The sequence below is a fragment of the Spermophilus citellus genome (genome assembly GCF_964194105.1).
Source record: "Spermophilus citellus genome assembly, chromosome: 6".
NCBI lineage: Eukaryota > Metazoa > Chordata > Mammalia > Rodentia > Sciuridae > Spermophilus > Spermophilus citellus.
The window spans coordinates 155,335,240-155,360,647 of NC_138187.1; the positions used below are offsets into that span (position 1 = coordinate 155,335,240).

Here is a 25,408-nt window from a genome sequence, read left to right on the forward strand (position 1 = left end):
TTATACTTCTTAAATACTCTGGAGTCTATACACGTATTTCCATTTCCACCATGACTGCCTGGGCTCAGAGCCTGTATCCTCTAATCAGGGTTATCCCAAATGTCTCCTGGTGGGTCTTGACTCCAATCTTGTTCTCTAATCCATTCTCCATCCTGCAGCCAGCCAGTGGTCTTTCTGAAGTTCAAATCCTTTAGTTAAGGCTCTAACTTCTTGATGTGACATGAGTGGCCTCTTACAACCGAGCTCTCCTTGCCCTCAACCCCAGTCTTCTACCCAACCTTAGTGAACTGATCCTGGACTCTGCAAAAAAAAAAAAAAAAAAAAAAAAAAAAAAAAAAAAACTGTCCTTAGTGTCAATAAGATGAAAGTCTAGCTAACACCTTTTCTGGGATACCTTCTCTTCTACATCTCTCTATACACAGGCTGAGCATCCCAAATCTGAGAATCCAAAACCTTTCTGAGCTCCAACAGGATGCCCCAAGTGGAAAATCCCACAGCATGAAACTTTGCTTCATTTGCACAAAAATCATTAAAGTTTTGTACCGAGTTACCTGCAGCCATGTGTAAGAGTATATGAAACAAATTAATTGTGTTCAGACTCGAGTTCCATCCCCAAAATACCTCTTTATGTCTATGCAAATATTTTTTAAAAATCTGAAGTCTGAAACACTTCTAGTTCCAAGCATTTCAGATAAGGAATATTCAACCTGTGTCTGCATGTTTCTACATATCACAGACAAAATTACTTTCCCAGACAAACTCTTGAGTCTATACAATTAAGAAATTTGGCTAAAACTATGTCCTGGTGGTACAGTAGCTTGGGTCAACATCTCTCTTAAATGCTCTAATTTCCTCCACTTCCCTCAATTAGCCCGTCTTCTCTAAAACTTCTAGGCACAGGAGGCTGTAGCAATCAAGTACAAATGCTTAACAATTCAGTCTCTGGAGTAAGATTGGGTTCAGATCCAGGCTCTGCAACAACCTAGTTCTGTGACTGGTATAATTTGCTAACTTGGGCCTCAGACTCCCCCCCACCACCCCACTTTCAAAACGTAGATCACAGCAATACCTATCTCATAGCTTTCCCATTCAATCCTTCCTTCATGCCTAAGTAAGCAAAACATTTAGAATGGTGCCTGGACATAGCAAGTGCTCAATAAGTCCTGGCTGTTATTGTTATTATTTATTACTATTATTATTTGTAAATATTGGGTCCTGAACCCAGAACTCATATTAGGTAGGCCCCTTCCCCTTACTTTCCCCCAGTAGTGGAGACTGAAGCCAGGGGCACCTCACTGCTGAGCTACATCCTCATATCTCCAGCACTTTTCAATTTTTTATTATGATACAGGGTGTCCCTCAATTGCCCAAGGTAGACTCAAACTTGTGATCTTCCTACCTCAACCTTTCAAGGAGCTGAAGTTACAGGCATGTACCACCCACCGTGCTGTTAACTACTTTTAAAGGCTGGTATATGTAGCTGCTCACTGTTTGAGATGGGTCAATGAATGGATGTTTTTATCTAAATATGATTCTAAACTTAACATTAGTCCACAAATAAATGTTAAATATATTACACTAAAAATGACTAACTAGGGGCTCGGGGTGCAGCTCAGTGGCAGAGCACTTGCCTAGCATGCACAAGGTCCTGGGTTTGATCCCTAGCACCACAAGGAAAAAAAGGAAATTGTATCAACTTGATATCACTGGTCACTTGGAGTTTTTGGAAATGAGGTCATTCTATTTCTACCCAAGTACTCAGGGAATTATCCTCCCTTGAGGAGGGAGGTCTGAATCAAACAGGACACCTCAAGGTTCCTGAAAGTATCATGCCCAAGTCTGAGGTAATGTCTTCTTTCGCCAACGTGACTGTTAAGAAGCGCACAAACACTAAGGTCATTGTTTAAGCTTGTTTTCAGTAATCCAAGGCTCCTGGGCCCTGTATTCTCCAGTGTCACAAATGCCTGCTCTCCCTGTCATGGTTCCCTGTGGAGGGCTGGGTTCTGTGACACTTTCCCTTTCCAGAGACAAGGGGGCCAGGCCTTGGCTCAAGTGTATAAGCCTGGGTGATTTGCAAGTCAAATTTTCATCATGGAGGTAGAGCCTCTGGGTACTTTGTTTGGTCAGGGGAAAGAGCTGCAGAAATCAAGGGTGTAACAGAAGGGGATTTGTTTCCTAGGACACAGTCTGGAGGGAACCGAGGTGACTTAGAAGTTTCCGAATAGGAGAAAAAGCTGAACTAGACATATTTGTAGTGCCAACTGGCTACATGTACATACATATGTAAATAAATAAATGTGCCTCCCACTCCTATTACTGCCTGTCCTCCTAATGGGTTTCCTGCCTCTTATAGGGCTAGACAGACACTGACACAGTATTTCTGTCTTCATAAAGACAAGCTGGCATCCAGGGAAATGACCCTGATAGACTGAACTATAAATACAATATTAATCAGAGCAATTTGCTCCTCATTGTGCCCCCTTTCCCATTCTCCCAAAGCAACCTGGGGAGAGAGGTAAAAATGCACCATGGCTAGTCATTTAATGAGTGTGCAAATCAAAGTCAAATATCCCAACACAATTGGAAAATGACCTCGCCCTGCCTCCAAAGAAAGTCATTTCCCACCATCAGCTAAACCCTGGCAGATCCCACAGTGGCCTTGGTCTTGGTGTCACAAAGCAGGGTGCTAAGGAAGACAAGGTCAGGGGTTTAATCCACATAAAACTGGACACCTTGGTTCTCTGTAGAGTGAGACAATTCTTACTCCTATGCTCCAGAGAGTCTGGTGCAGGAAAAAAAGAAAATGTAAAAGTGAGGACCGGCCTATTGTCAGTGAGAAGCCAAAGCAGCAACTCACAATCACAGGCACTGGGCAGTAAGAATGGAACATTCGTCAAGTCACCCTTCACTCTCGCTGGAGGCGAGCATTATGTTTCAGGTTAAGTGAATACTTGATTTCAAAAAGACAGGTACTCTCAATGTCCCCCAGATAAATGGCCTCAAAAGGACGTCGAAGAGAATATTTTCAGGTAAATGTTGAATGCAGGAAGGAGAGCCCCTTCTTGCTCTTTGCCTAAGAGCTTCCCGGGCCAATTTAGCTGCTGGTTTACAAGTCAAAAGCTGGCCTTTCAATGCCTGAGCTTCCACGTGAGCCTGGAAAATTGAGCTGCTCTCCCTCCGCCTCTAGTGACCTGCTGAGTAATAAAGGTTTGTGGAGTTGCTTTGTTTCTTTCTTCTTTCTTTTTTTTTTTTTTTTTTAATCTGAAGTAAGCTGACAGTCTTCATGAGGAAGACAGGGAGGGAAGGCAAGGGCGAGTTAAAATCCACCTCCAGCTCCCTGGGGAGCCAAGATGCTGAGAGGCTCATTCCTGTCGGCAGGTGTGAGTCAGACACACAGGGAGCAGGGTGAGAAGGTGCCATTTTGTCGTCAATGTTCCTACCGCCACCGCACAGAAATGAATAGTTTGAGAAAATGATCCAGGATAAAAGGGCAATCCGGTTGGTCCTAGGGAGACTGAATAGAGTCCCCGTTGAATGCTTCATTATGCAACCTTTCACCGAAAGGGAGGGAGTCCAGCCCTTGATGGAACCAATCTTGAGGAGGCCGTGCCGACAGCCTGGGAACCAACTAAGCTGGCCTTTGATTTGTAGCTTGAGGCCCAGTTGTAGCATTAAATTGTCAGTTGGGTGTCAGAAAGAATTTGATTGGCTTCCTTGAGTCTTAGTTTTTAAATCTGAGAACTGGAATCGGTAACCTTCACTACGATGAGAACGTTTATGTACGTGTCCAAGTTAGAGCTGCCATCATGCCACTTTTTATCCCCCCCAAGTCTTCTTGGGGATACTCATCTTTTGTGCCCCAGATTTGCCTGTACATGGCTTCTCCTCTGGTCACCGATGAAGGGATGGCGATTGTTTGGTGTTTAGATAGCCCATGCCAGTCAGGTATCAAAGGAACCTAAATTCACTCAGGACAGATTATCCTGTAACTGGTAACAAGTGTTGCCAGTTTCCTAATGAAGGAGACAGAACAAGGCTCTAGGGTTAACTTGCCTATTTTTTTATCACTTTCGTATTTGTTAGCTTTAACTGTTTAGTAAGTTCTATATAGTTCATTTCAAAAATAATTTGAAAAGTGGACCTTCAATATATAGGTTATCCCAGAGACTGAGACAATTCTCTATAAGTCTTTTTACTTGTTTCATTATGAAAATCTAAGATTTTACTTGAATTCATTTATTTTTGCAGTGCTGGGATTGAACCCAGGGCCTCACACATGCTAGGCAAACATGCTACCACACAGCTACATCTCTAGCCCAAGTCTAGAATTTGAAACACAACATCTCACCAAGTATTTTACAATTTAGTGGTCCTGCACCTAACATGTACATTGAAAATGTATTTTGGGGGCCCACTCCAGAACCTACTAAAGTAGAATCTCTGAGGTTTTTGGGAAAATGTAACTGGCAAAGATGTCCCAATGTGATCGTAAGCAGCATACTTGAATAAGAACCATAGATAAAGTTACTTGATCAAATGATTCCAAGTGACCCTGGTGTAGCCCTCCTTCTCTCTCGGTTGACGCTTTTTCCTTCGGTCAGTTGCTCAGGCCAAAAGCCTGGGAGTTGCCCTTGATTTAACTCTTATTCTCACACCCCACGTTTAACCCATCAGCAAATCTTGTCGGCTATACTTTAAAAATATATCCAGGAAAAAAATATTTACATACCTAAGATTCATCTCTTTTGCTGATACCCTCTTACTGTATATTGGCTACACTGAAGCCAGGGCAATTATTTTAAGACTTAATATTTCATTCCTTCACCCTAAAACCTCCTGTGGCTCCCTCTTCCAGAGTCAAAGGTAAAGTCCTGATGACATGCAGTGCTCTGCTAATCAGGAGCTGTCACCTCTGTCCCTAGTACTCCAGCTACAGTAGCCTCCTTGTTCCAGGAACATTTTCATCTCGGGTCCTTTGCAATGCCTTTTTTGGAAAAGTTTTTCCAAATTTTTTTTTGTAGCAGGAACTGAATCCAGAAGCACTCGACAACTGAGCCACATCCCCAGTCCATTTAAAAACATTTTAGAGACAGGGACTTGCTGAGTTGCTTAGGGCCTTGCTAAGTTGCCGAGGTTGGCTTTGAACTTGAAATCCTCCGGGATTACAGTTGCCACTGAGCCTGGCTCCTAACTTTATATAGTCCTCCACATAGCTAACTGATGGTTTGGATATGAAGTGTCTCAAAAGTTACTACATTAATGCAGGGATATTCAGAGGTGAAATGAGATTATGAGAGCTGTGACCTGATCAGTCCATTTTGGGTCTGGGTGGTAACTCATAGGCAGGTGGCTCCCTCCCCACTTGTCCTGAGCAGATTCTACCATGCCCTTAGCCACAATGTGTTATTTCACCTTGGGTCCAGAGCAATCGAGTCTGCCCTTCATGGGCTAGCCCTCTGAAACCAATCCCTCCTCTAGGTCATAACTATCAGGCATTTTGGTCACAGTGACTGAGACCTGCCTGACATACCAACTTTGTCACTTCCATTAAGTCTTTGTTTAACTGCACTACAATTTTCCCAATTGCCCTTGATTTAATCTACTTTTCCCATAAAGCACTTATTTTTTTTTAAAATATTTTAGTTTTCGGCGGACTGAGGATCGAACCCGGGCCGCACGCATGCCAGGCGAGCGCGCTACCGCTTGAGCCACATCCCCAGCCCACTTATTACCTTTTAATATGTTCTGTAATCTACCCCTGTACATTGTTTATTGTTCATCTTCACTGGCTAGACTACACATCTTATAAGATCTGTGTTTGTTTTATTCACTACCGTCTATGAAGTATTCAGAACACCACTTAGCTGATAGAAAGGGCTCAATAACTATTTGTAGAATTTGATAAAGATTCTCAATTCCAGATAGAGCCAACCAGGTAAGTGATATACCTTTCAGAATGCCACCTCAATAGAGATTGCTCCTAACTGGATTTGCCACTATGGGGACAATCATAGCTTACATGACATTTAGACCTTTGCAGTGCTGTATCCTACCATGCCAGAAGATATTCTGTTCCTGTTTTGTATCAACCAAGAATGGTTGAACTACTTCTACACTGACAACCTCTAAATCAAAATGGTTACTAGAAATTTTACTTTTGCAACACACCTGCATGTTACTGGGCAGGAAAAGGGGTGAAAACAGAAAAAGGCATTGGTCTGGTGACCTCCAGCATCTACCAGGTCAATAGAAGTCAAAAGCCAAACTGTTGGAAGGTCATCCTCTAAAATGAGTTAGTAACAGAACACAATTCATTGCAGAGAGCACATGTGACAGAAGAGATTTCACTTCACATATCTATTTTTATTCTATTGGGCTTTATCACAAACTCCCCTAAAAATGGTTAGCACAGCAGGGCGGAGAGATCAAGAACATTTTAACAGAGCTCGTGGCAGCCGCACTCCCTGCCTGGTGGAAAGACTGGTCTCTGGAAGCCTGCTGCCCTCCCCCCTCCCAGGACAATGCTCTTAATTAGCTGCACCAGATTTCCCAGAGAACAAAAGCTCCCCACCCCTCACAGGAAAAGCGTTTACAGGAGATATCTCACTGGGGAAGCGCCAGGCACACAACAGGGAGAGGAGAACATACAGGCTGTTCTGAGCGCTGCAAAGAGACACCAACTCTGGATTCTCTAGGGAGTCTCAGAGGTTAGCCCAGCACATTTCTCCTCCACGTGACCAGGCTGTGCCTCCTGTACCGAGGTGGCCAATTCCAGAGGCCACCCCCCCCCCTTCCTCTGCCACCGGCTGGGGTTGGGAACCTTGGGAGTGGCAAAATAAACTTGAATAATCTTTAGAATCGAGCATCTGGGAAGCAGGAGGGAAGGAACTGGGAGTTTATTTCAGGTGACAGACATTGAGCAGCCCCTATTTTTTCCAGAGACTAATAATATTTCTGGAATGGAGATGCTTGAATCATATGTCTCTTCATATCACTGTGTGGGAAGCCTCCGTTATAAGCCCAACAATCAGAGATGGTGGTTCTTTTAGGACTTGGTGGGGGATTATACTGAGGAATCTGGAAGCATACTGGGAGACGGGCAGGGTGGGGCGGGGTGGGGTGTAAGAAAAAAAGGCAGTTATGGGGGAGTAAGGACTGCCTCTCCCGAGTCTTGGGGTAACAGGATGGGCCTGAAAAATCTTCAACAGTTTTGCTCCCCCACTGAATGTTTTTTGAAAAACACACACACAAAAAAATCTTGTTTAAGTGCCTCTTCCTGAGTGAGTTCACTATCAGGAAAGGAAAATCAAAACGTTCAAATGTTCTATTTTTGTGCCTAGAGGATCCAGCCCCTGCACACACTCTTCCTTGCTCTGAAGGAAAGGAAACTGGGCATGAGCAATCCCCGTCCCAGAGGCCAGTGTTGAGGAACCCGTGTCACTTACAGGCCTGTTCTCCATAGGGCTTCCATTTTAGGAAATGGGGATGTAGCACAGGCTGCCAGGGGTGGAGTTGCATAAAAAAAGAAAAAAGGCTCCTGTGATTATTATTTAAGCAAACATGGAACCAGACTTTAATTAAGTTGGAAGGTTGAAACGGCTGCATTAATATCTTGCTCCTGGTCATTAGAGTATGTGGCCATCACCTGCCTCTCTGCTACCATGTAGATAAGCACCGGAGTCCTGATTTAGAGTTCTGCAGTTTGATGTGTGGGCCAAGTGAAAGTCATAAGTCAGAAATAAGAGGAACAGCAGCTGTTACGCAGGTAGAGAAAGCCTCTCTTTGTAACTTAGTGGAAGGGTCCCGAAGATCTGCCAGAGCTTTGGCTTTGCCTCTGTCTTCACACAATGGTAAGCGCTGAGGATACTCAGCCTAGGGAGTGGGGTTAGGAGGACGCTTCCTTTCCATCCTCTGTGGCTTTGCCTCCCTCTGCACTTTGCCGGAGCTGCCCCCCACCCTACTCCCAGGAGAACTTCAGGGTGAGAGGGGCAGGCCGTTGGGCTTTGTGAGAGTCCCATTTTTCAGGCTCTCTTGCCTCCCCTGCTCTCTGGCATGTGAAGCCTACCTTAAAAAGAGGTTTCTGCTTTGACAAGGTTTCAAGGGAAGCTGGTGAAAGGGGATAGAGGAAAGAAACCAGAAAGGTACCGTTAAAGGGAGAGGCCAAATCCCCTGTCGGCTTGTTTGTTAATATTCCAAGGTAGCACTGACCTGGCCCAGGCAGGTATTCCTAATATGCACAATCATCATGGCACCACTACTCTTTTTTCCCTACCAGGGATTGAACCCAGAGGCACTTGACCGCCGAGCCACGTCCCTATCCCCCCCCCCTTTTTTTTTTAAACTTCAGGCAGGGTCTCGCCACGTTGTTGAAAACCACCCCTACTTTTTTTTTTTTTAATATTTTGTAATGTGTAATACAGAATCATTGGTAATTATCACAGTATTTTTTTAAGTAATGAGAGAAATGGAAATAAAAACTACACTGAGATTTCATCTTGCCTCATTTAGAATGGTAATCATTAAGAATACAAACAACAATAATTGCTGGCAAGGATGTGGGGGGAAGGTACACCCATACTTTGGTGGGACTGCAAATTAGTACAACCACCTTAGAAAGAAGCATGAAAATTCCTCAAAAGATTAGGAATAGAACCACCATGATCCAGCTATCCCACTCCTCGGTTGACCCTTCAAAGGCTTCCCAGCATTAGAAATACCCAGGGACCAGATTTCCCAGAGAACAAAGGAAGTCACACTGGAGTTTGAAAGTGGGAAGTCAAGACAAGCGCCTACTCCTGATAGAAGAACGTGCTAAAGAACCCGGCCAGAAAGTGCAGGCTGGTTTATATACAGAACACAGTGCTGTCCTTCACCCTGATTGGAGGACTCATGGGTACCTTCTAAATGATTGGCTAATTTTAAAATTAGGGCGGGGGAAAAAGGGAAGGGCTATGTTAAAATGGCTACAATTGGATCCAATTAAAGCTGAATACCATATATTGAAAATGGACCACCAGACTTTCTATTTCTCACATCAGCAAACCTGAGGTTTACATTCAGACATCCCCATTAGAAGAGGAGGCTCCATGTGAGCTGGCCCCTGCCCACCTTGGCCCCCCACACTGCTTAGCATACTCTACCCCTGCATTTCTTCCAGTTCCTCACATGGTCTCTGCTGCCTCTCCTCCCCAGCTTCAAACACTTTTTCTCTCTCTACTTCTTACTCCTGTGAGTGCTTCCATTGGACACGGAAGGCTTGCTTCACTACCCTGGCTCTGGGTTGGGTTTCTCTCCTATAAGCACCCACAAACCTATTTTCCCTTTCACTTAACCCACAGTTTTGTAATTACTTGTCTCCCCTCTTGGATTGTAAACACCTGAGGGCAGCACAAGGCGTTTGTTGTTGTATTCCCCGTGCTTGACCCATCCCAGATACATGGGAGCACTCTGCAAGAAAATGTTCATTAAATAAGTGAACACCATGCCCACAGGACAATTGACCACCAGCGACACTTTCCAGGTTGGCATTTGCCTATTTAAATACCTGCTAAGATACAAGGAAGGGCCTCAAATTTGAAAGACATGGTTGCAGCCAGACTGGCCTGACCTCTCCTCCCTTTGATTGTTCCAAGGTCCCACCTTTTCCAGGACGCTTTCTTAGGGATCTCAGCCTGTAGTTCCTTGTCAGGGTGAGGCCCACGCATGAAGCTCTTTGTCTGTGCATATACTGGCATCTATGTCTGGTTCACTTAATTTATTCCATTTTTACTATTAATTTGAAAAGATTATTAATTGCACTTATTTTTTTTTGTATTTGTAGATGGACAGAATTCCTTTGTTTTATTTATTCCTTTATTTTATTTTTAATGTGGTGCTGAGGATCGAACCCAGTGCCTCACATGTGCTAGGCAAGTGCTCTGCCACTGAGCTACAGCCCCAGCCCAAATGCACTTATTTTAAGTGACTTTCCAATTTTGTCTTATCTTTCCCACATTTTCCTTGGGAGTAGTAAAAAATGTCTTCAATTCTTGTAATACCTAATGTTTTCATGGTATACAATTTGTAAGTGTGTAATGAATAAAGATAAGATGACTTAAAGTCTGATTTTTCTTTAGAAATTGAATTTATTACAGTGCCATTGTGGAAATGCATGCAAGACATATTTGGTGATGTGGCAATTGGGCTGTTTCTGAAAGGAAACTGTGGTTCCAGAATGAGCTTGGAAGCTGCGGCCCAGAGCTACGTGGGCGCCACAGTGCTGGCCGGTTGGCATGAGCAGGAAGCCACAGCCTGGGAAAAATGTTGTTCAGGGTGCCCTCTAGTGATCCATGGTGCCACTAGGTCAGAAGCCAGGGCCAGAGGCTCTTGAACTTCAGCAAGAAACAGACTCGTCAGGGGAGCCTGATAAAACTCTAGATGCCAGGGTTCCATGCCAGCTGGGAAATACTTCTTTTTTTTTCCTCCAGTACTAGGATTGAACCAGAAGTATCCTACCACTGAACTACACCCTAACCCTTTTTGTTATTTTGAGACAGAATCTAAATTACCCAGGCCATCCTTGAACTTGCAACCCTCCTATATCAGCCCAATCACTGGGATTTCAGGTGTGCGCCACTACGCCCAGCTGAGATCAATCCTTTTAATCAGCATCTTTAGGGATCTGAGGCACGCAGTCCTCTGATCATATTTTGTGAAATATGGGTTAGGTAATGTTTATCAGAAAAAAAAACTTTTTGGATACATCCATCTGCAAACACCATGCTCCTTCTGCTCCTAGGTGTGGATCACTGACTCCTTGCTAAAGTGAGGTCTCCACTTCCAGTCTGGACATACAAGAACATTCAGCAGCAAAAAGCTGGACCACTGAGCAAATATTTAGAGAATCTTGTGATCACCTGTTGTGATGTCTATCTCCAATCCAGTGGAGCACTAATAAAGAGAGGGATTACTGGACAGTTGGCTCAAGCATGGGCAACAGGTAGGATTCACCTTCGTATGTCTATACTTATGTTCTGTTAAGGAAACTGGGATGATAAATAAAGCCAAACCCACATCCTTTTCCATAAAAAGGGCCAATTTGGGGGCTGAGGTTGTGGCTCAGTGGTAGAGCACTTATCTAGCACGTGCGGAGCCCTGGGTTTGATCCTCAGTACCATATAAAAACAAATAAGCAAAATAAAGGTATTTATCCATCTACATCTACATTAAAAAAAGAAAAGAAAAAGAAAAAAGAAAAGGAAGGGCCAATTTGGGCTGGGGTTGTGACTCCATGGTAGAGTGCTTGCCTGGCAGGTTCGAGGTGTTGGGTTCAATCCTCAGCATCACATAAAAATAAATAAATAAAATAAAAGTATTGTGTTCAACTACAACTAAGAAAAACCACTAAAAATAAGGGGCCAATTCATGCACATAAACTCAACAGACAATGCCCATAAATGACAAAGAAATTGCCATTTTGAAACCCCACTGGTACTTTTCTTCCTTCCTCTCACAATTTCAACTGAAGCTGCTGCTTTAATTAGGGGTTGTTAGCACATTGAAATGTTTGTTGAACCTTGCAAGGTGATAAATTACACTGATGTGTAGTCTATTACTCAAGTCTATTTTTTAACGTACCTTTTCATGTACTAATTGCACCTCATGAATCCAGTTAAATGGTATAACCCCACTTAGTGTACCATGTTTCTGGATAGTGTGTTGGATCTGGAATACAAAGGAGGGAAAGGTGGGTGCCGATCCCACCTGGGTCAGAGCCTAGAGAGGACATCATCTCTGATGCTATGTGATGGGTCCTCCAGTGGAAATAGGAACCCAGAGCTAGGATAGCAGAGGACAATCGACCTCTCTCCCCAGAACCAGTTGAATGGAGAAATGCTATCACAGATGCTGCTAATATTCTAAAATGAATGAACATAATTAGTACTTTCATACTAATGATCGGCTAAGAACAAATTGTTGATTTTCAAACTCCCTGGCACAATAGGTAGCAAATTTCTCTTAGCCCCTCCCTCCTCCTAAAAACAAACCACAAGGCGCTGGGCTGATGCCATCCAATTTCAGTCCTGCTTATTGGCTTGTCCAGAAAACTTTGAGCATAGACTCACGGAGCCCTTAATGAGAAAGCTCATTAAAAAGCTGTCTGAAACGGTGAAACAAATTACATGCACCACACAGCCCACTCTTGTCCTCTTCATTTCTTTCTCCCCCTCCCCGGCCACAGCATTATAAATGACAAGGTGAAGTGAGTCATCAGGTCGAACACAGGCACTGCCGCCTGGCTCTGTCTTTACCTCGCTGCTTCGATGACATTTATCTTGCTTCACTGCCGCACTAAAATGTTGCCCAAACAGCAGGAGGGCCCTGTACATGTAATGAGGGCCTTGGTAAAGCCTTTGATGGTGTGTATTTGGGTGGAACTTGAGCTTGTAATTGGCGAATGCGTACATTGTCTGATTTCACAGCCTCTCCCTAGAAAGCTTGTTTACCCCTGGGGAAGGCAAAGCTCCCTTCTTTTCTGGTGCATCTCTGACCATTTTGTGAAGATTTTTTGAGGAATACGACTTCAGGATGGTAGAGACGAGGCTGGCTCAGCCCAAGGTATCTTATTAAATCACTACCTAGACCCCTCCTCCCAGAGGAAATCTGAGGCAAACCGGGAGTTTCAGAAGCTCTTCTAGGCTTCCTGCCTCCAGGCTGAAGAGGAAGTGATGGGGGGTGTCTGTCCACTGGGAGGAAGAGATGGGAGTTTGGCCTTTTTTTTTTTTCCTTCTTATCCTGGGGTGTGCAAAAGAAAGGCTACAAAAAAAAAAAAAAAAAAAATCCCAAACAATTTGTCCACACCTGGTAGCTGGGCAGTATTTGTGGGGAAAAGGAAATCCTTTTCCCTTCTTGTCCTTGAATCGTAGAACTCCCTGGGGTCAAGGTGCTTTCGTCAGGTTCTTGTAACATGGCTCTTGTCTGTGGAGGTGGAGAGATGACACACTTGCAAGTCAGAAGACTAGGGTTTAGTCCCTACCCTTGACTCCTGAGAATCTGCCAAACACCTTTGAATCTCAGCATCCTCCATCTCCAGGTACTGAGCCAGGCACAGGGAAAGCAAAACTGAAGTCCCTCTCTCCACCTGTAGGTTTTCATCATCTCTGGGGAAGCCAAACACATAAGCCACCACCAAACACTGTGGTAAGTGCTTACTGAGTCTGTGGAAGGGTTACCATGAAAGCAAGGGAGGTGGGGGGGGGGTTGTGCATGTTTTTGAACCTGGGAAGAAGAATGAGATGGTGAGAGGTGGGGGTGGGGGGACCAACTGTTAGGGAAGAGATCACAAATGGGAAGCCTGGGATTTTGAAGAAAGAGAGACTTCACTTAGAAGGAGACAGGTAGGTGTGTAGGCACACCTGCATGTGTGGATACACTCCCCTCCCCCTCCCCCACAGGAAGACTCCTGGGAGAAGGCTGAGAGGGAAAAACCTGAGGAGGAGTAGGCTCAGGAGCAGGAGGAGAATCAGCACTGAGCAGCTTCAGAAGGAGACCTCCACAGGAGGGAACTGCAGCCTCCCCGACGGCAAACCGGAGGTCTCTGGTCTGTTTAGCAAGAACGATTTCAGTGGCCTTTGGGAGAGGATCACAGGGCAATGAGTCACAGGAAGGGGAACTAACACGCATATTCTTAAAGTTTAGTGGACTTGGCTGTGAGGAGGAGGTGAATGGGGCGTTGGGAGGGAAAAGGAATGCAATACGATTTTTGTTTCTGTTTATGACAGCTACCGGTACAGTTTGAAGCCACAGGGAAGGAGGCGGTGGAAAGGGAGGAGTTAATTTACAGAAGAGGGAGATGGGATTAAAAGGGGTTAATTCCTATCTCTTAGAGTCCTCTGTGGATTAAAGGACATCCCCACGGTGAACCCTTTCTTAAAGAGGTATACACATGTGAAGTAGGATTATCCTGCTGCTGAAATAAAAAAGCCCCATGCAGTTATCACAAGGCATTTGAGCTCACTTATCACCTAGCCGATGAGATAGCAAATCTCCCTCTCTGTAACCTTTTTGTGTGTGCTGCTTTCCTATTTCCTCTCGCCCCCACTTCAGACCTTAGAGCCCAAGAATGACTTGAGACCTCCTTGATGTTCCTTCCTGCCAAACAACACAACTAGCCAGTTCCCCTGGATCACAACAGGAAGCCAGGACTTGATAAGTGAGATGTGATTAAGGGAGAGGGACAAGAGCTTCTCATTGTTCATAACGAAGTGGGACTACCATCCAGACCTCTTGGGAACCAGCTAATAAGCTTTTCAGCAGGGAACTAAGGAGCCAGGGGGCCATGAAGTAGACTGTCCTCTTAAGCACACCTGTGGCCCCCTTTCCCATCTCAGTTTAGGAACTCTTAAGTCACACCAGGGCAGAGCTCTATTCCTTTTGTTCACTGTTGTAGCCCCAGTGTCTAGATCTGTGTCTGGCACCACATGGTGGCTTCTAATAAATATGCATTAAGTGAATGAATTCAACCATCCATCCTTCCATAGAAAACATGTGCATGATATGGGCCAATCACTGAGCTTATCCTGGATAAACGGAGCTAAAGCACACACTCTCATTAAAAAAAAAAAAAAAAAGTATAGTATGTGCTGGGCACTTTATATACATAGGTTCCCCATTAGTAAAATTCCACAAGCTAAGACTCAGAAGTCATCTGAGTGAGGATGTATGACTGCAAAGTAATAAAGTTCCTCCCAATCGCCTGACTCCAAAACTTACACTCTTTCTACGCCAGCCTTATCCCTTATCATTCTGTGGCTTAAGCCATAATTTCTAAAATTCTTTGAACATACCACATTCTCTCTCACGCAGTCCTTTGCCTGGTGCACTTTTAGCTGTGCCCTCTGGCTTAATTCTTCTTTACATTTCTTATGCTTTCCTGAAATGATACTCTGTGGCTGGGGTTGATCTTCTGTGTTCCCACAGCCCCTTTTGCAGCCTCCATCACCTTAAAACAAACAGACAAACAAATATCACAGACATCATAGAAGCCTGTTTCCACATGCCTCACTTTGCTAGACGGGAAGAAGTTCAGGGTAGGGAAGGACTGGGTCTTTTTACTAATAGCTGCTATTTTGAGTGTGCCATGTATTTGCTCACCTAGATTAGTCCTCACCACCACCAACCAAGATGGGGATTACTATGCCTGTTTTACAGATGAGGAAATGGAGGTTCTCAGAAATAATTTTCCCAAGATCACAAGAAAAGGTAGCTAAGCCAGGGCTTGAATGTAGGTATATCTGATTCTGCAGCCCAAATTCCTTTTGCTTTGGTATGCTATCCTCAGAGCCATCCATGATGCTCACAGCTTAGCTGTGGAGATGGAGAAACAGATGAACGCTACCTGAACAATTAGTGAGCTAATACAGGTTTGTATAAAGTTCTCTTGGGGACATATGGAAGGGAAGAATTTGTTCCCTCTGGGGGAGGTGAGAGCTGGAAAGGGTTCATAAAGTTGCCAGAATGCTTAGGGATTTGTGAACTGGTTCCATAATGAAGGTTCAAGGTAGAAAATAGTTTCCTGCATCAAATACTGGTGGTTAGCTTTAGGGCCACCACAGCCATTCCCCAGGTCACCACCGTTTCCAAATTGTCCCATCTGGGTGCCAGAATTTTAGCTCCAAATGCCTGCTGGTACCTGCATAAGTGACAACTAGTAACCAGGCAACCGAGTCAGCATATTGGTTCATTAAAATCATATTTGTGTGCGTGTGCATATGTGAAAGCTACTTTACATAATCACATTTTTAATCTCATATATAATATACTTTAAGTTTAAGTGACATCAATGCACTTTCAGGCTCATGGCTATATGGAATGGGTCAGGAGCTCCTAATTAGGTGTTAGCATCTCTTCCTGCCCTTGTCCCTTCACCGGGAGCCTCCCTGGAGACGGCTTTCTCCATTCTCTCCTTCAGGGAATTAATCTATTTTCTAGGCATGAGTGACTGTAAAATTCCCAGAAAATTAAGCTTAAACCTACAAGCAAAGAAAGGCTTTAAAATGTATTGTATAATACCTTCTTTGTCTGCTCCAGAGGGCATTTGTGAGGGAAGCACAGCGGGCGGCCGGATACTGTTGGAGGAGCTCTGGCACCAGGCAATTAGGATGATGCTAAACTGATCCATTTCCTAGCTGTGTGGCCTTCGGCAAGTTACTTAACCTCCTTAAGCGTATATTCCTGATCTATAAGAGGGTGAAAAAAATAGTATCCTAGTTATAGGACCTTTGTGAGGATTAAAGAAATCATGCAAAAGTACTCCATAACTAACTGGTTTGTTATAAGTAACCACAGGTGCTAGTTGTGATGACAATTATTATTACTCTCATTAGGATGAAGGAATTTGGTGACAGTGATTTGAAACCTCTGAAACACTATGAAAACATGAAATATTATTCTTGTGTACACTGCTGAGGAGTGAGATCCAACAAGCATGGTAGAAAGAGCAGGGAACTAAAAATTTTTAAAAAAGTCCAATATTAAGTAATCTAATGCCACACCTGCTACAGTCTAGCAGCATGATCTTGGGCAACGCCTGCCCCCACTTTCTCTTCTCTCTCTCTCTCTCTGAGCCTTTGCCTTTTCTTTTCTTTTCCTTCCTTCCTTCCTTTCTTTTTAAATGAAGCACTTTGACTAGATGATCTTGAAGATCCATCCCAACTCAGAAATTCTGAATCCGTGACTATTGGAACAAATAACTCATAGCAAATCTTACAGTTCCTGGAATGGAGAAGATGGTCAATATGCATTATTATATAGATCAATGGCTAAAATATGTCTCTGAAGTTAAAAATATTGCCTCTAATGGCAATACTGACTTAGATCAAAGGAAGATCAGATTATGCTCAGTGACTGTAAATTTAAGGAAATAAGTGTAAGAAACCTCAACAGTTTTTTGGATTTGTGGCTTTGGATAGTTACGCAGCACTGACACCTCTCCTCTACAGTTTTTAGGGCTCCTTGCTTCCTAACCTTCCTAACCACTACTGAGTACCTGCTGTGTGCTAGACTCCATGGTGAACTGGGAGGCTATGGAGATAGCTTCTCTTCTGAAGGAGCTGAGCTTCTACTGGTGAAGGATTTAATGGTAGAGGATACGTGCACATTCCCAGTGCGGTTCTGTATGGTGCTTATATTGTTTGTGTGTCGTTTGTCTACTATTCTGTGAAAACATAGCTGTTTGTGTATTCAGCTTTGGCTGGCTTCTCCACCCTCCGCCCTCCAGCAGCTTCTGGATGTTAAATATTATCTCTCCATGTGAGTTGTACCAGAAGGAAGACTCATCTGCTACTCTTTTACTTCCTTAATGAGCCCTCAAGCTGGTTTGCAGGGCGTCTATTGATCCCTTTTTACTTTTTTTTCCTTTCCAGAGAACTGATCAGTCCTGATGTAGCTGCTTGAGCTTAGTTCCTTCCAGAATTCAAATTTTATTTGTTCTGTCTCCACTTTCCATCCCTCAATAAAACCAAATATCCAGGAACAATGACCAAAAGTAGGCAGTCAGGTGTGGTGGCAGCACTTTGATGGATAAGCTAAATATTTCTTTTGCTACTATAGCAACTACTATTAAATACCTTGTCACTTGCCTTGGACTGCTCTTTGAAACTGTGAAATTTGTTTTGCATATAAATGCTTAAATCACCTCAATTACCTAAAATACTTTCATCTCCCTTCAAGATCCTTTTTAAAGGGATTTTTACTATGTTCTTCAGATATTTTCATAAATGTAGAATGAAGTATTGATTGATTTTTCTCCACATATATTGATCTTTCACATTCCCAGAGAATGAAAAGTTTATTCTGAAAATCATGTTTTTCTATAAAAACATTTCATTAAAAATAAAAGACTTGATGCTTAAAGATACCTCCAATTATCTGGAAAATTAATACTAGGTAATTGAGCACTCATTAACACTTCATGAGAGAATATCTATTAAATGCCTAAAAGTGTCAGGTATTATGCAAATACTATAAACATACAGGAGATTAAGAAATAGTTGCTGCTTTTAAGGAGCTCAATTAAATATTCTTGCTTTATCCTTATGTTAATACCTTATTAAGATGTTAATATATCTAAATATTTCACAAAACACTTTCCATAAGTAACAACTCATTTCATTCTTAGAATAATCAACTGTAGTTTCATAGGTCATAAAGTTGAGATTTCTTGTTGCTCATTGTTTGGATACCAGAATGCTGGGGCCTTAGGTTCTGAACTCAGGGCCTCACATATGCTAGGCAAGTGCTCGGCCACTGAGCTACACCCCAACCCAAGGATGTTCATTTTGATTTGACAGTGTTAGTATGTTTCCATTATTCCTGATTTCTTCATTCTACCATGCCATGGATGGAACCCAAGGCCTCAGGTGTGCTAGGAGAGGGTTCTGTCACTGAGTCACAAACCCAACTCCCTGGTTTCATTTCAGGTGCTTAATGATTAACAGTTTACAAAATGTTGAATTGTGAACTGAAGTGTTTTTCATCTCACCTTCTAGTCACTGTTTCTTTTCTCTTGCAGCGGGGGTTAAAATGACTCCTCAAATTCCCTGGGAGTGCTTTTAAAATAAAAATAACTCCTACTATATAATCAAAGTGGGTACTTGCTCTTAGATTCGCTGCCCTCAAAGCCTTTAGGCTATAATCTTTGGAAGTCATTTCTACTTCATTTGTGATCTTTTTCCTTTATTCCATTCCTGATCATGCCTGCCCAGTGCATCCTTTTTCTTTAATTTTTTTTAGTTGTAGATGGACACATTATTTTTATTGGTTTACTTATTTTTTATGTGGTGCTGAGGACCAAACCCAGGGCCTCATGCATTTGAGGCAAGCGCTGTACCACTGAGCTACAACCCCAGTGCATCCTTTGATGGAAGAGTTACTGAGGTCATCAAGAGTCACAAAGGGTAGCCAGATGCTATTGCATATGTCCGGAAATCTACCAGCCTGGGAGGATCCCAAGTTCAAGGCCAGTCTTAACAAAGTAGCAATACCTTGTCTCCAGATAAAAAATATAAAGGGCTAGGAATGTAGTTAAGTGGTAAAGCAAATCCTGGGTTCAATCACCAGTACCCCTGGTCCTTCCCCCTCCCCCCACCAAAATCACCAAGGGTCAATGCCAAAACCACACAAATAAATAGAGAGCTGGATTTGAACCTGAACCTACCATCCATATACCCTTTGACCAGATGTCTTTTAAAGACATGCTATCTTTAAATGCTACAGTCTAGTGATAAGCATGTGCCTTTTATATATTGCTAATATATAAATAGTTGATTACTGTTAGAACAGAGGTCCACTTAATTTTAATATTTCACAGATAATGCTTTTATGTTTTAGTTCTCCAAGAGTGTGCCTCTTCATCTAGGTGGTCACTGAATCGATATTTACCGAGCGTCTACTAAGTGCAGACATAGGCTTTGGGAACGTGAAAATTTCTAGATTTTAGCCTGACATTAATTGGTAATATTCTTTGAATTTGTGTAGGTTTATTCAATATCTGATCATTAGTAACAGTTAAGTTTTAGTGTAATTGATCCTGTGTGAGAAAATTAGTAACAAGAATTGAACCCTAGCAAGGTGTTCGAATGCAAACATCAAAGGCTTTACCTATGAATTCAGAGTTTCCTTATCTTTTGTGGTACTGGAGAATCAACGTAGAAGTGTTCTGTCTCTGAGCTACATCCTCACCCCTTTTTAAAATTTTATTTTTGAGACAGAGTCTCGCTTAATTGCTGAGACTGGCCTCAAAATTGCAATCCTTCTGCTTCAACCTCACCAATCCCCATAATTGGGATCACGGGCGTGCGGCAGCGCGCGCAGCTGTGAATTTGGGATTTCTTTCTTGCAGAGGACCCAAGAATCGCTAATTAACTGTTGCCAAATGTGATTTAAAAAATTCTCCCAAATCTGCTACGAAAATGACAACGAAGGATGACCGAACTCTTCTGCTCGTTTTTTCCATTTTCCCCTCTGGCGGGCTCCAAGTTCAGGGAGGCCAGGGGGAAGAAGGGACTAGGACGCCCCAGCTACAGGCGGAAAACTGCGGAGCCACGGCCACCGCCGTGCCCGCTAGAGTCCCGGCGGGCGCGGGGCGTGTCCCGGACGCCTTCCGCTCCCGGGGCGGGGCGTGGCCGCAGTGTCGGGTCTTCCTGCCGCGCTCTGGCCACTCCCTCTAGCGTCCAGTCTGCGGGCCATGGCGGCGCTGCTTTGCAGACGGTCACTCCCTCGGACGTGGCTCTGCAGGTGCCGTGCTGACTACCCCTCTCTACAGGCAGCCCCGGGGTGCGCCCGAGGGCGGCCTGAGTGACCAGCCCCTGTTCCCTGATGCAGGAGAGCTGGGCAGGGCTGTGGCCGGCACTACCGCGCCGCGCTTTGCGCCGAGCTGAAGCAGCCTCTGGCCATAGAAGAGGTGGCCCGCCGCCCTGTCCGACCTCACGAGGTAGGGTGGCTGGCCAGTCCCTGGGACCCCGTGACACAAGGCAAGCGTCCTGCCCGAGTCAGGTTCCCAAGCTAGGGGGCGACCGAGAGACTGCAGCGCAACTTGGTCCCAGGGCTAGAAGGTCAAGCCCTGCAAGGTTCACGAAAGGGTCAAAGCCCTAAGGAAGATTGTTCCCCAGAACACATGTGTAGGCCTCTTTCTGAAGATTCCACATCTGTTTCCTTAGAAACAGAAAACTGATTTGCACACGACTGCACAAACACCTGCCAGTTACTGATGTAACAGATAAACGGACTCTCTCTTGTCCTTTGTTCCTTTTCAGTGTCCTGTCAAATTAACTGCCCTTCCATCTACCCCAAACCCTTACGCCCCTCTCTGGGGTACTGCAGTGATTTGGGATGGATTAGTTAAGCTAGAGGGCAGTTTCACTGAAATGTGGAAGTCATTTTGGTCTTGCCTGCTGGCCATTCTGGTAACATAATGTTACTACTGTGGAGCATGAGAATCTGTGCCAGGGGGAAACCAGTGGTGAGCCTCGGTGTCTGGGGAGTGTGAGGGAGAAAGGTAGCTGCAGGGCTGAAGCGACTCTAAGGTGGAGCCTGCGGCTAAATGGATTATTTGGAGGAGCCGGAGATGGCAGCCAGTCTGCTTCCTGGGATTCTCATGCTGAGAGAGCTCATCCTTGGGTCAGTCTCAGATCAATGTGGAGTGGCTTTGAGGAGCACGTGTATAGGATGCTTGTCAATAACTAATGTGTCATGCACGCAGTGTGTGCAGGCTGAGGCTGGGTTCCTTTGTTCTATTTGTCCAGACATTACTTTGTAAGGCATTAGCTCATGAGACCTGCAATTATGTTATTTTTATCTACCATTAAATCTCTTTACTGTAGAATGGTGCTTGGTATGTGGCAGATGCTTAGATTGCTTAATGAATGAATTTTTTTTTTTTTGTAGATAAAAATGTCTTCTCACCAATAGGGCAACCTCTGTGCTAAATTTAAACACACAGATACATATTGATTTGGTGTCTCAGCCTTCATTTCCTCCTTCGATTCCAACCCCTGTTGGGATGTGTTGCCTACCACAGTAGTTCTTCAGGGTGCATTGGAACCACCTGGGGCTTGTTAAAACAGATTGCTGGGCTTTGTCTCCAGAGTCTCTGCTTTGGCAGGATCTGGGATGGGGCCTAAGAATAGGAATTTCTGACAGGTTTCCAGGTGATGTTGATGCTGGTGGCCCTGAACCATCTTTTGAGAACCACTGGCTCACCACTGTAGTTCTGCCTCAGTTATGGGGCTGCCATAGAAGACAGGAGGGGGTGTGTGTAGGCCAGCCTCCAGGATTCCAGATTCTGACATGATAGAATAGTCTGTCGTGTTAATTTTCTATTTAGGTATTTTAATGGTTTTCTGCTGCTCTTAGAATGAAGGCCAAAATCCTCAATATAAACCTTCAAACATTTGTGTGGTGTGGTCTTTTTTCTCTCTTCCTTTTTATTCCCTCTCTATGCTTCCCTCCAACTCTTTGTGCTCTAAGCTTGTTGTTTTTGTCTCTGATGCAGGGCCTTTGCACATGTCATTGCTTTTGTTTTGCCAACCGTTTTTCCTCCTGCTTTGAACAGTTAACTCTGAGTTATTAATTAGCTCAAGGATTATTTTTTTAAATTTTCTTGACTTCCCCAAGAAGTCAAATCCTGCCAGTATAGACTTTCTCAGCATTACATATTATTCCTTTTAACACTTTGAGTTATGATTTGACACATATGGCTTCATTATGATTTTGTCTCATATGTTTTTTTTCCCCACATTTTAAATGAGTGAATTATAGTTGTACATGATGGTGGGATTTGTTGTTACATATTCATACATGCACACAATATAACAATATCATCCTCATGTCTTCTTTACTATCCTTTTTGCTCCCTGAAGGCAGAAACTTCTCTGTTTCGCCTCGCCTGGTGATTGTCCTCTGGCTCAGTGCCTGCATACAGCTTTCATTTCTTCAGTAAATCTGTTTGAATAATCTAGTGAACTTTGTCTCCAGAATGTGTCCTGCTCTGTTTTGCTGCTCTGTTCCCTTTGCAGGTCAGAGTTGAGGTACATTTCTGTGGAGTCAACTTTGCTGACATTTTGGTCTGTCGTGGCCAATATCAGGAGAAGCCCCCTCTTCCCTTCACACCTGGTGAGTATGGGGGACCAGGTGACTGCTGCTTCAAGAAAAGAAGATTCTGAGGGTTTTCAGAACCCCATGCCTCTTCCCAGACACTGCTCTTGTGGTGTTTGCCTGTCCTTGGCGAGGTTTCTGTTAAGATATGTCGGCATCATTGCTGAAACCACTAGAGTATAACCCCCACCCCCCCAGGGTAGTTTCTATATCTGTCTTGCTCAACCTTGTGTCCCTAGCTTAGGGACCATTGTGTACCTGGCTCAGAGTAGATGCTCAGTTCATTTATTTAAAATGAATAAATGAACAAATGAATGTTTACACGTCATTATGTCCACCAGAATTCTGCTCATGAGAAACATTGATCCCCTCATCATTCTCATTCCTTCCTTGACAGTGCCTCTTGTTTTTTTCATTGAATGATCACAAGCATCTAAGACTTTCAACCTAATGTGAGAGGATCAAAAAGAAGAAAAACAGTTTATCCTGCTTAGTGGCCCAGTGTCTGATTTTCATGATTCCCAATCTCATTACTTCTAGATCCTACATATGGACAATGACTGATTTTTGTTGTTCAAGTTGATTTAAAGAGTTACGGGTAGAGCTTAGCCTATTTACATATATCTTATGTATATACATATTATTGAGAGTTCAGTGATTGCAAAATAGTTGCCATGTTTTGGTCTGAAGGTATTGGATTTTGCCTTAACATTCGGAACCATTTCCTTTTGTTTGTATTAGCTAAAATGCTGAATAGGGGAAAGATGTCATACACAATTGAGTTATTTCCTGGCAGGTCAGGTAGGAAATGCATGATCATTAAATTCAGAAATATCAGATGTGGGAGAAGAAAGGGCACGCAACACTGATTCATCCAGTTGAGCCAGTGCTGTCTGAATAAACAGTTCATGTCCTGGAGGGCCACACACCAGCAAAGGAGACGTAGAAACAGATAAATAAGATATGATAAACACGGTAACTGGGAGCTCTAGGAGCCTGAGGTCCCAGTGGTCAGGGTCAAAAGTTGCTGTGTACCTGCGATACTGACACTCTGTGCTTTACACATCGCAGTCAAGCCTGGGACTGCCACAGGTTTCCAGGGTGTGATAATGACATCTTATGCTCACTTTCCTATGCTTTGAGTATGCTTTTCACACTACTAGGTAAAAGTAATAGTACTTAAGACCTTACCAGTTCCTAAAAGCTGATGGATGGCCTGATAATCAAGGTCTTCTCAATGCCATGGGGCTGAGTTTTACAGATAACCTAATCTTTCAACCATGTTTTAGGAATGGAGTTCTCTGGGACAGTACTGGAGACAGGCGCGGATGTCAGCTCAGTGAAAGAGGTAAATGAGTCGAAATCCAGAGAATCGGCTGTGTATGTAGCTATGAGAAATGTGCTGATCTCATTTGTGCCCCAAAGGTCTTGCTTCTCCTGGCCTTTGTCAGCAGACACTATAAGAAAACAGAGAGAGTTCTGAACTGGGGAGAAGGAGTTGGGTGGAAGTTTCTGGCTTCATTAAACTCTTCATTATGAATTCTCAAGTTTGAGCCTCATGTGAAAGACGTTCACACGGGGATTCTAATTCATACCCACCTTTTCTTTACCATACCCCATTCTTGTCCAGAATATGCTCAGCTTGGCTTGGCAACTGGGTGGCAGCATTGAGAGAGCTGTTGTTTTATTTACTAAACATTAACTCTGAATAGATAGGAAGGCCAGCCTATGTCTTGTGGGCCAGAGATGGGCATTTTTCTTTTATACTTTGACTGATTCAGGAAGAGGTGAATGTAAGGCCATGCATTTGAACATACCCTGATGTTGTTTTCCGTTCAGGGAGATCGAGTCATTGGTGTGAGTGGCTTTAATGGGATGGCTGAAGAATGCATCGCTGACCAGAAGGTAGCCCTCTCTCCAGATCAATGCTTGGAGGGTTGGAGGGTTTTCCTCCTTTGTTTCCTTTAATTTCCACCCCTTCCTTATTCCTCATCTTCCTCACTCCCCATTTCTTTGCATTTGTTTGGTCTTGTTTCTCAGCCAACTACTTTTTTTTTCCCTCCCTCCAGTGCTGAATCCCTTCTCTTTATTGGTTTGACAACCCTTGCACAGAGCTTTGTTTGTGTGGAGTGTTTTCATGAAGAAGGGCACTTTGTTTCTGGAGTGCCTGAGCAATTGGCTGGCAGTCCAGTTGGAACATAGGTAGTTTTGGTAGAAAAACTGGTTGGGTGCATTGAGCTGGGTATAATGGGCATCTTCCCCCCCACAAAGCTTATGAAAGAGATAGCCCTGGGAACGCAGCCAGCCATGGTGACCTTGTGTGGTGGAGCAAGATGTGGATAGTGCCCCCAAATGGTGCACAGTACACGATCCCCCACCGTGGCTTTATTGAGGTGAAATTTATGTACCGTACAATTCACCTATTACAGTACAGCGAGTTGTGGTCTGTTCTCCATAAATTGGTTCTTTTTGAGCTAGGTGCCAGCCTTAGGGTTTTGAGGTCTGATGCACCAAGTCCTGGACTCTGGTCTTGACTTCCACTGGTTATTCCCATTTCAAGTCAGTCACTCAAACCACAGTGTTTCCTGAGTAGCCTTTGCAGGTACATGTGCCTAATCCCTAAGCCACTGTTATCTCTTTATAGACCTTGTGGCGGGTTCCAGAAAAGGTCTCCCTACAAGAAGCTGCTGTCCTACCTGTGTCTTATGGCACTGCTATTTTGGCTCTAGAGCATCGGGCCCATACCCAGCCTAGGTAAGGACTGTGTGGCCAGTAG

The 25,408-nt window shown here is 43.9% G+C and overlaps 1 protein-coding gene across 2 annotated transcripts in view; it reads left to right on the plus strand.

The window, feature by feature from the left end:
- Positions 1-19,849: 19,849 nt before the first annotated feature.
- LOC308651197 (quinone oxidoreductase-like protein 2) overlaps positions 19,850-25,408 on the plus strand; it is a 33,809-nt gene continuing 28,250 nt past the window's right edge. The window contains exons 1-6 of one of the 2 annotated variants that reach the window (XM_081298143.1): positions 20,167-20,274; positions 20,362-20,470; positions 22,554-22,650; positions 23,922-23,980; positions 24,472-24,537; positions 25,277-25,386. In XM_081298143.1, the coding sequence (XP_081154269.1) occupies positions 20,225-20,274; positions 20,362-20,470; positions 22,554-22,650; positions 23,922-23,980; positions 24,472-24,537; positions 25,277-25,386 (491 nt within the window). In that variant the 5' untranslated portion in view covers positions 20,167-20,224. Of the gene's footprint in view, positions 20,275-20,361; positions 20,471-22,553; positions 22,651-23,921; positions 23,981-24,471; positions 24,538-25,276; positions 25,387-25,408 lie in introns of both variants that reach the window. The other variant, XM_081298142.1, reaches the window with a different exon arrangement.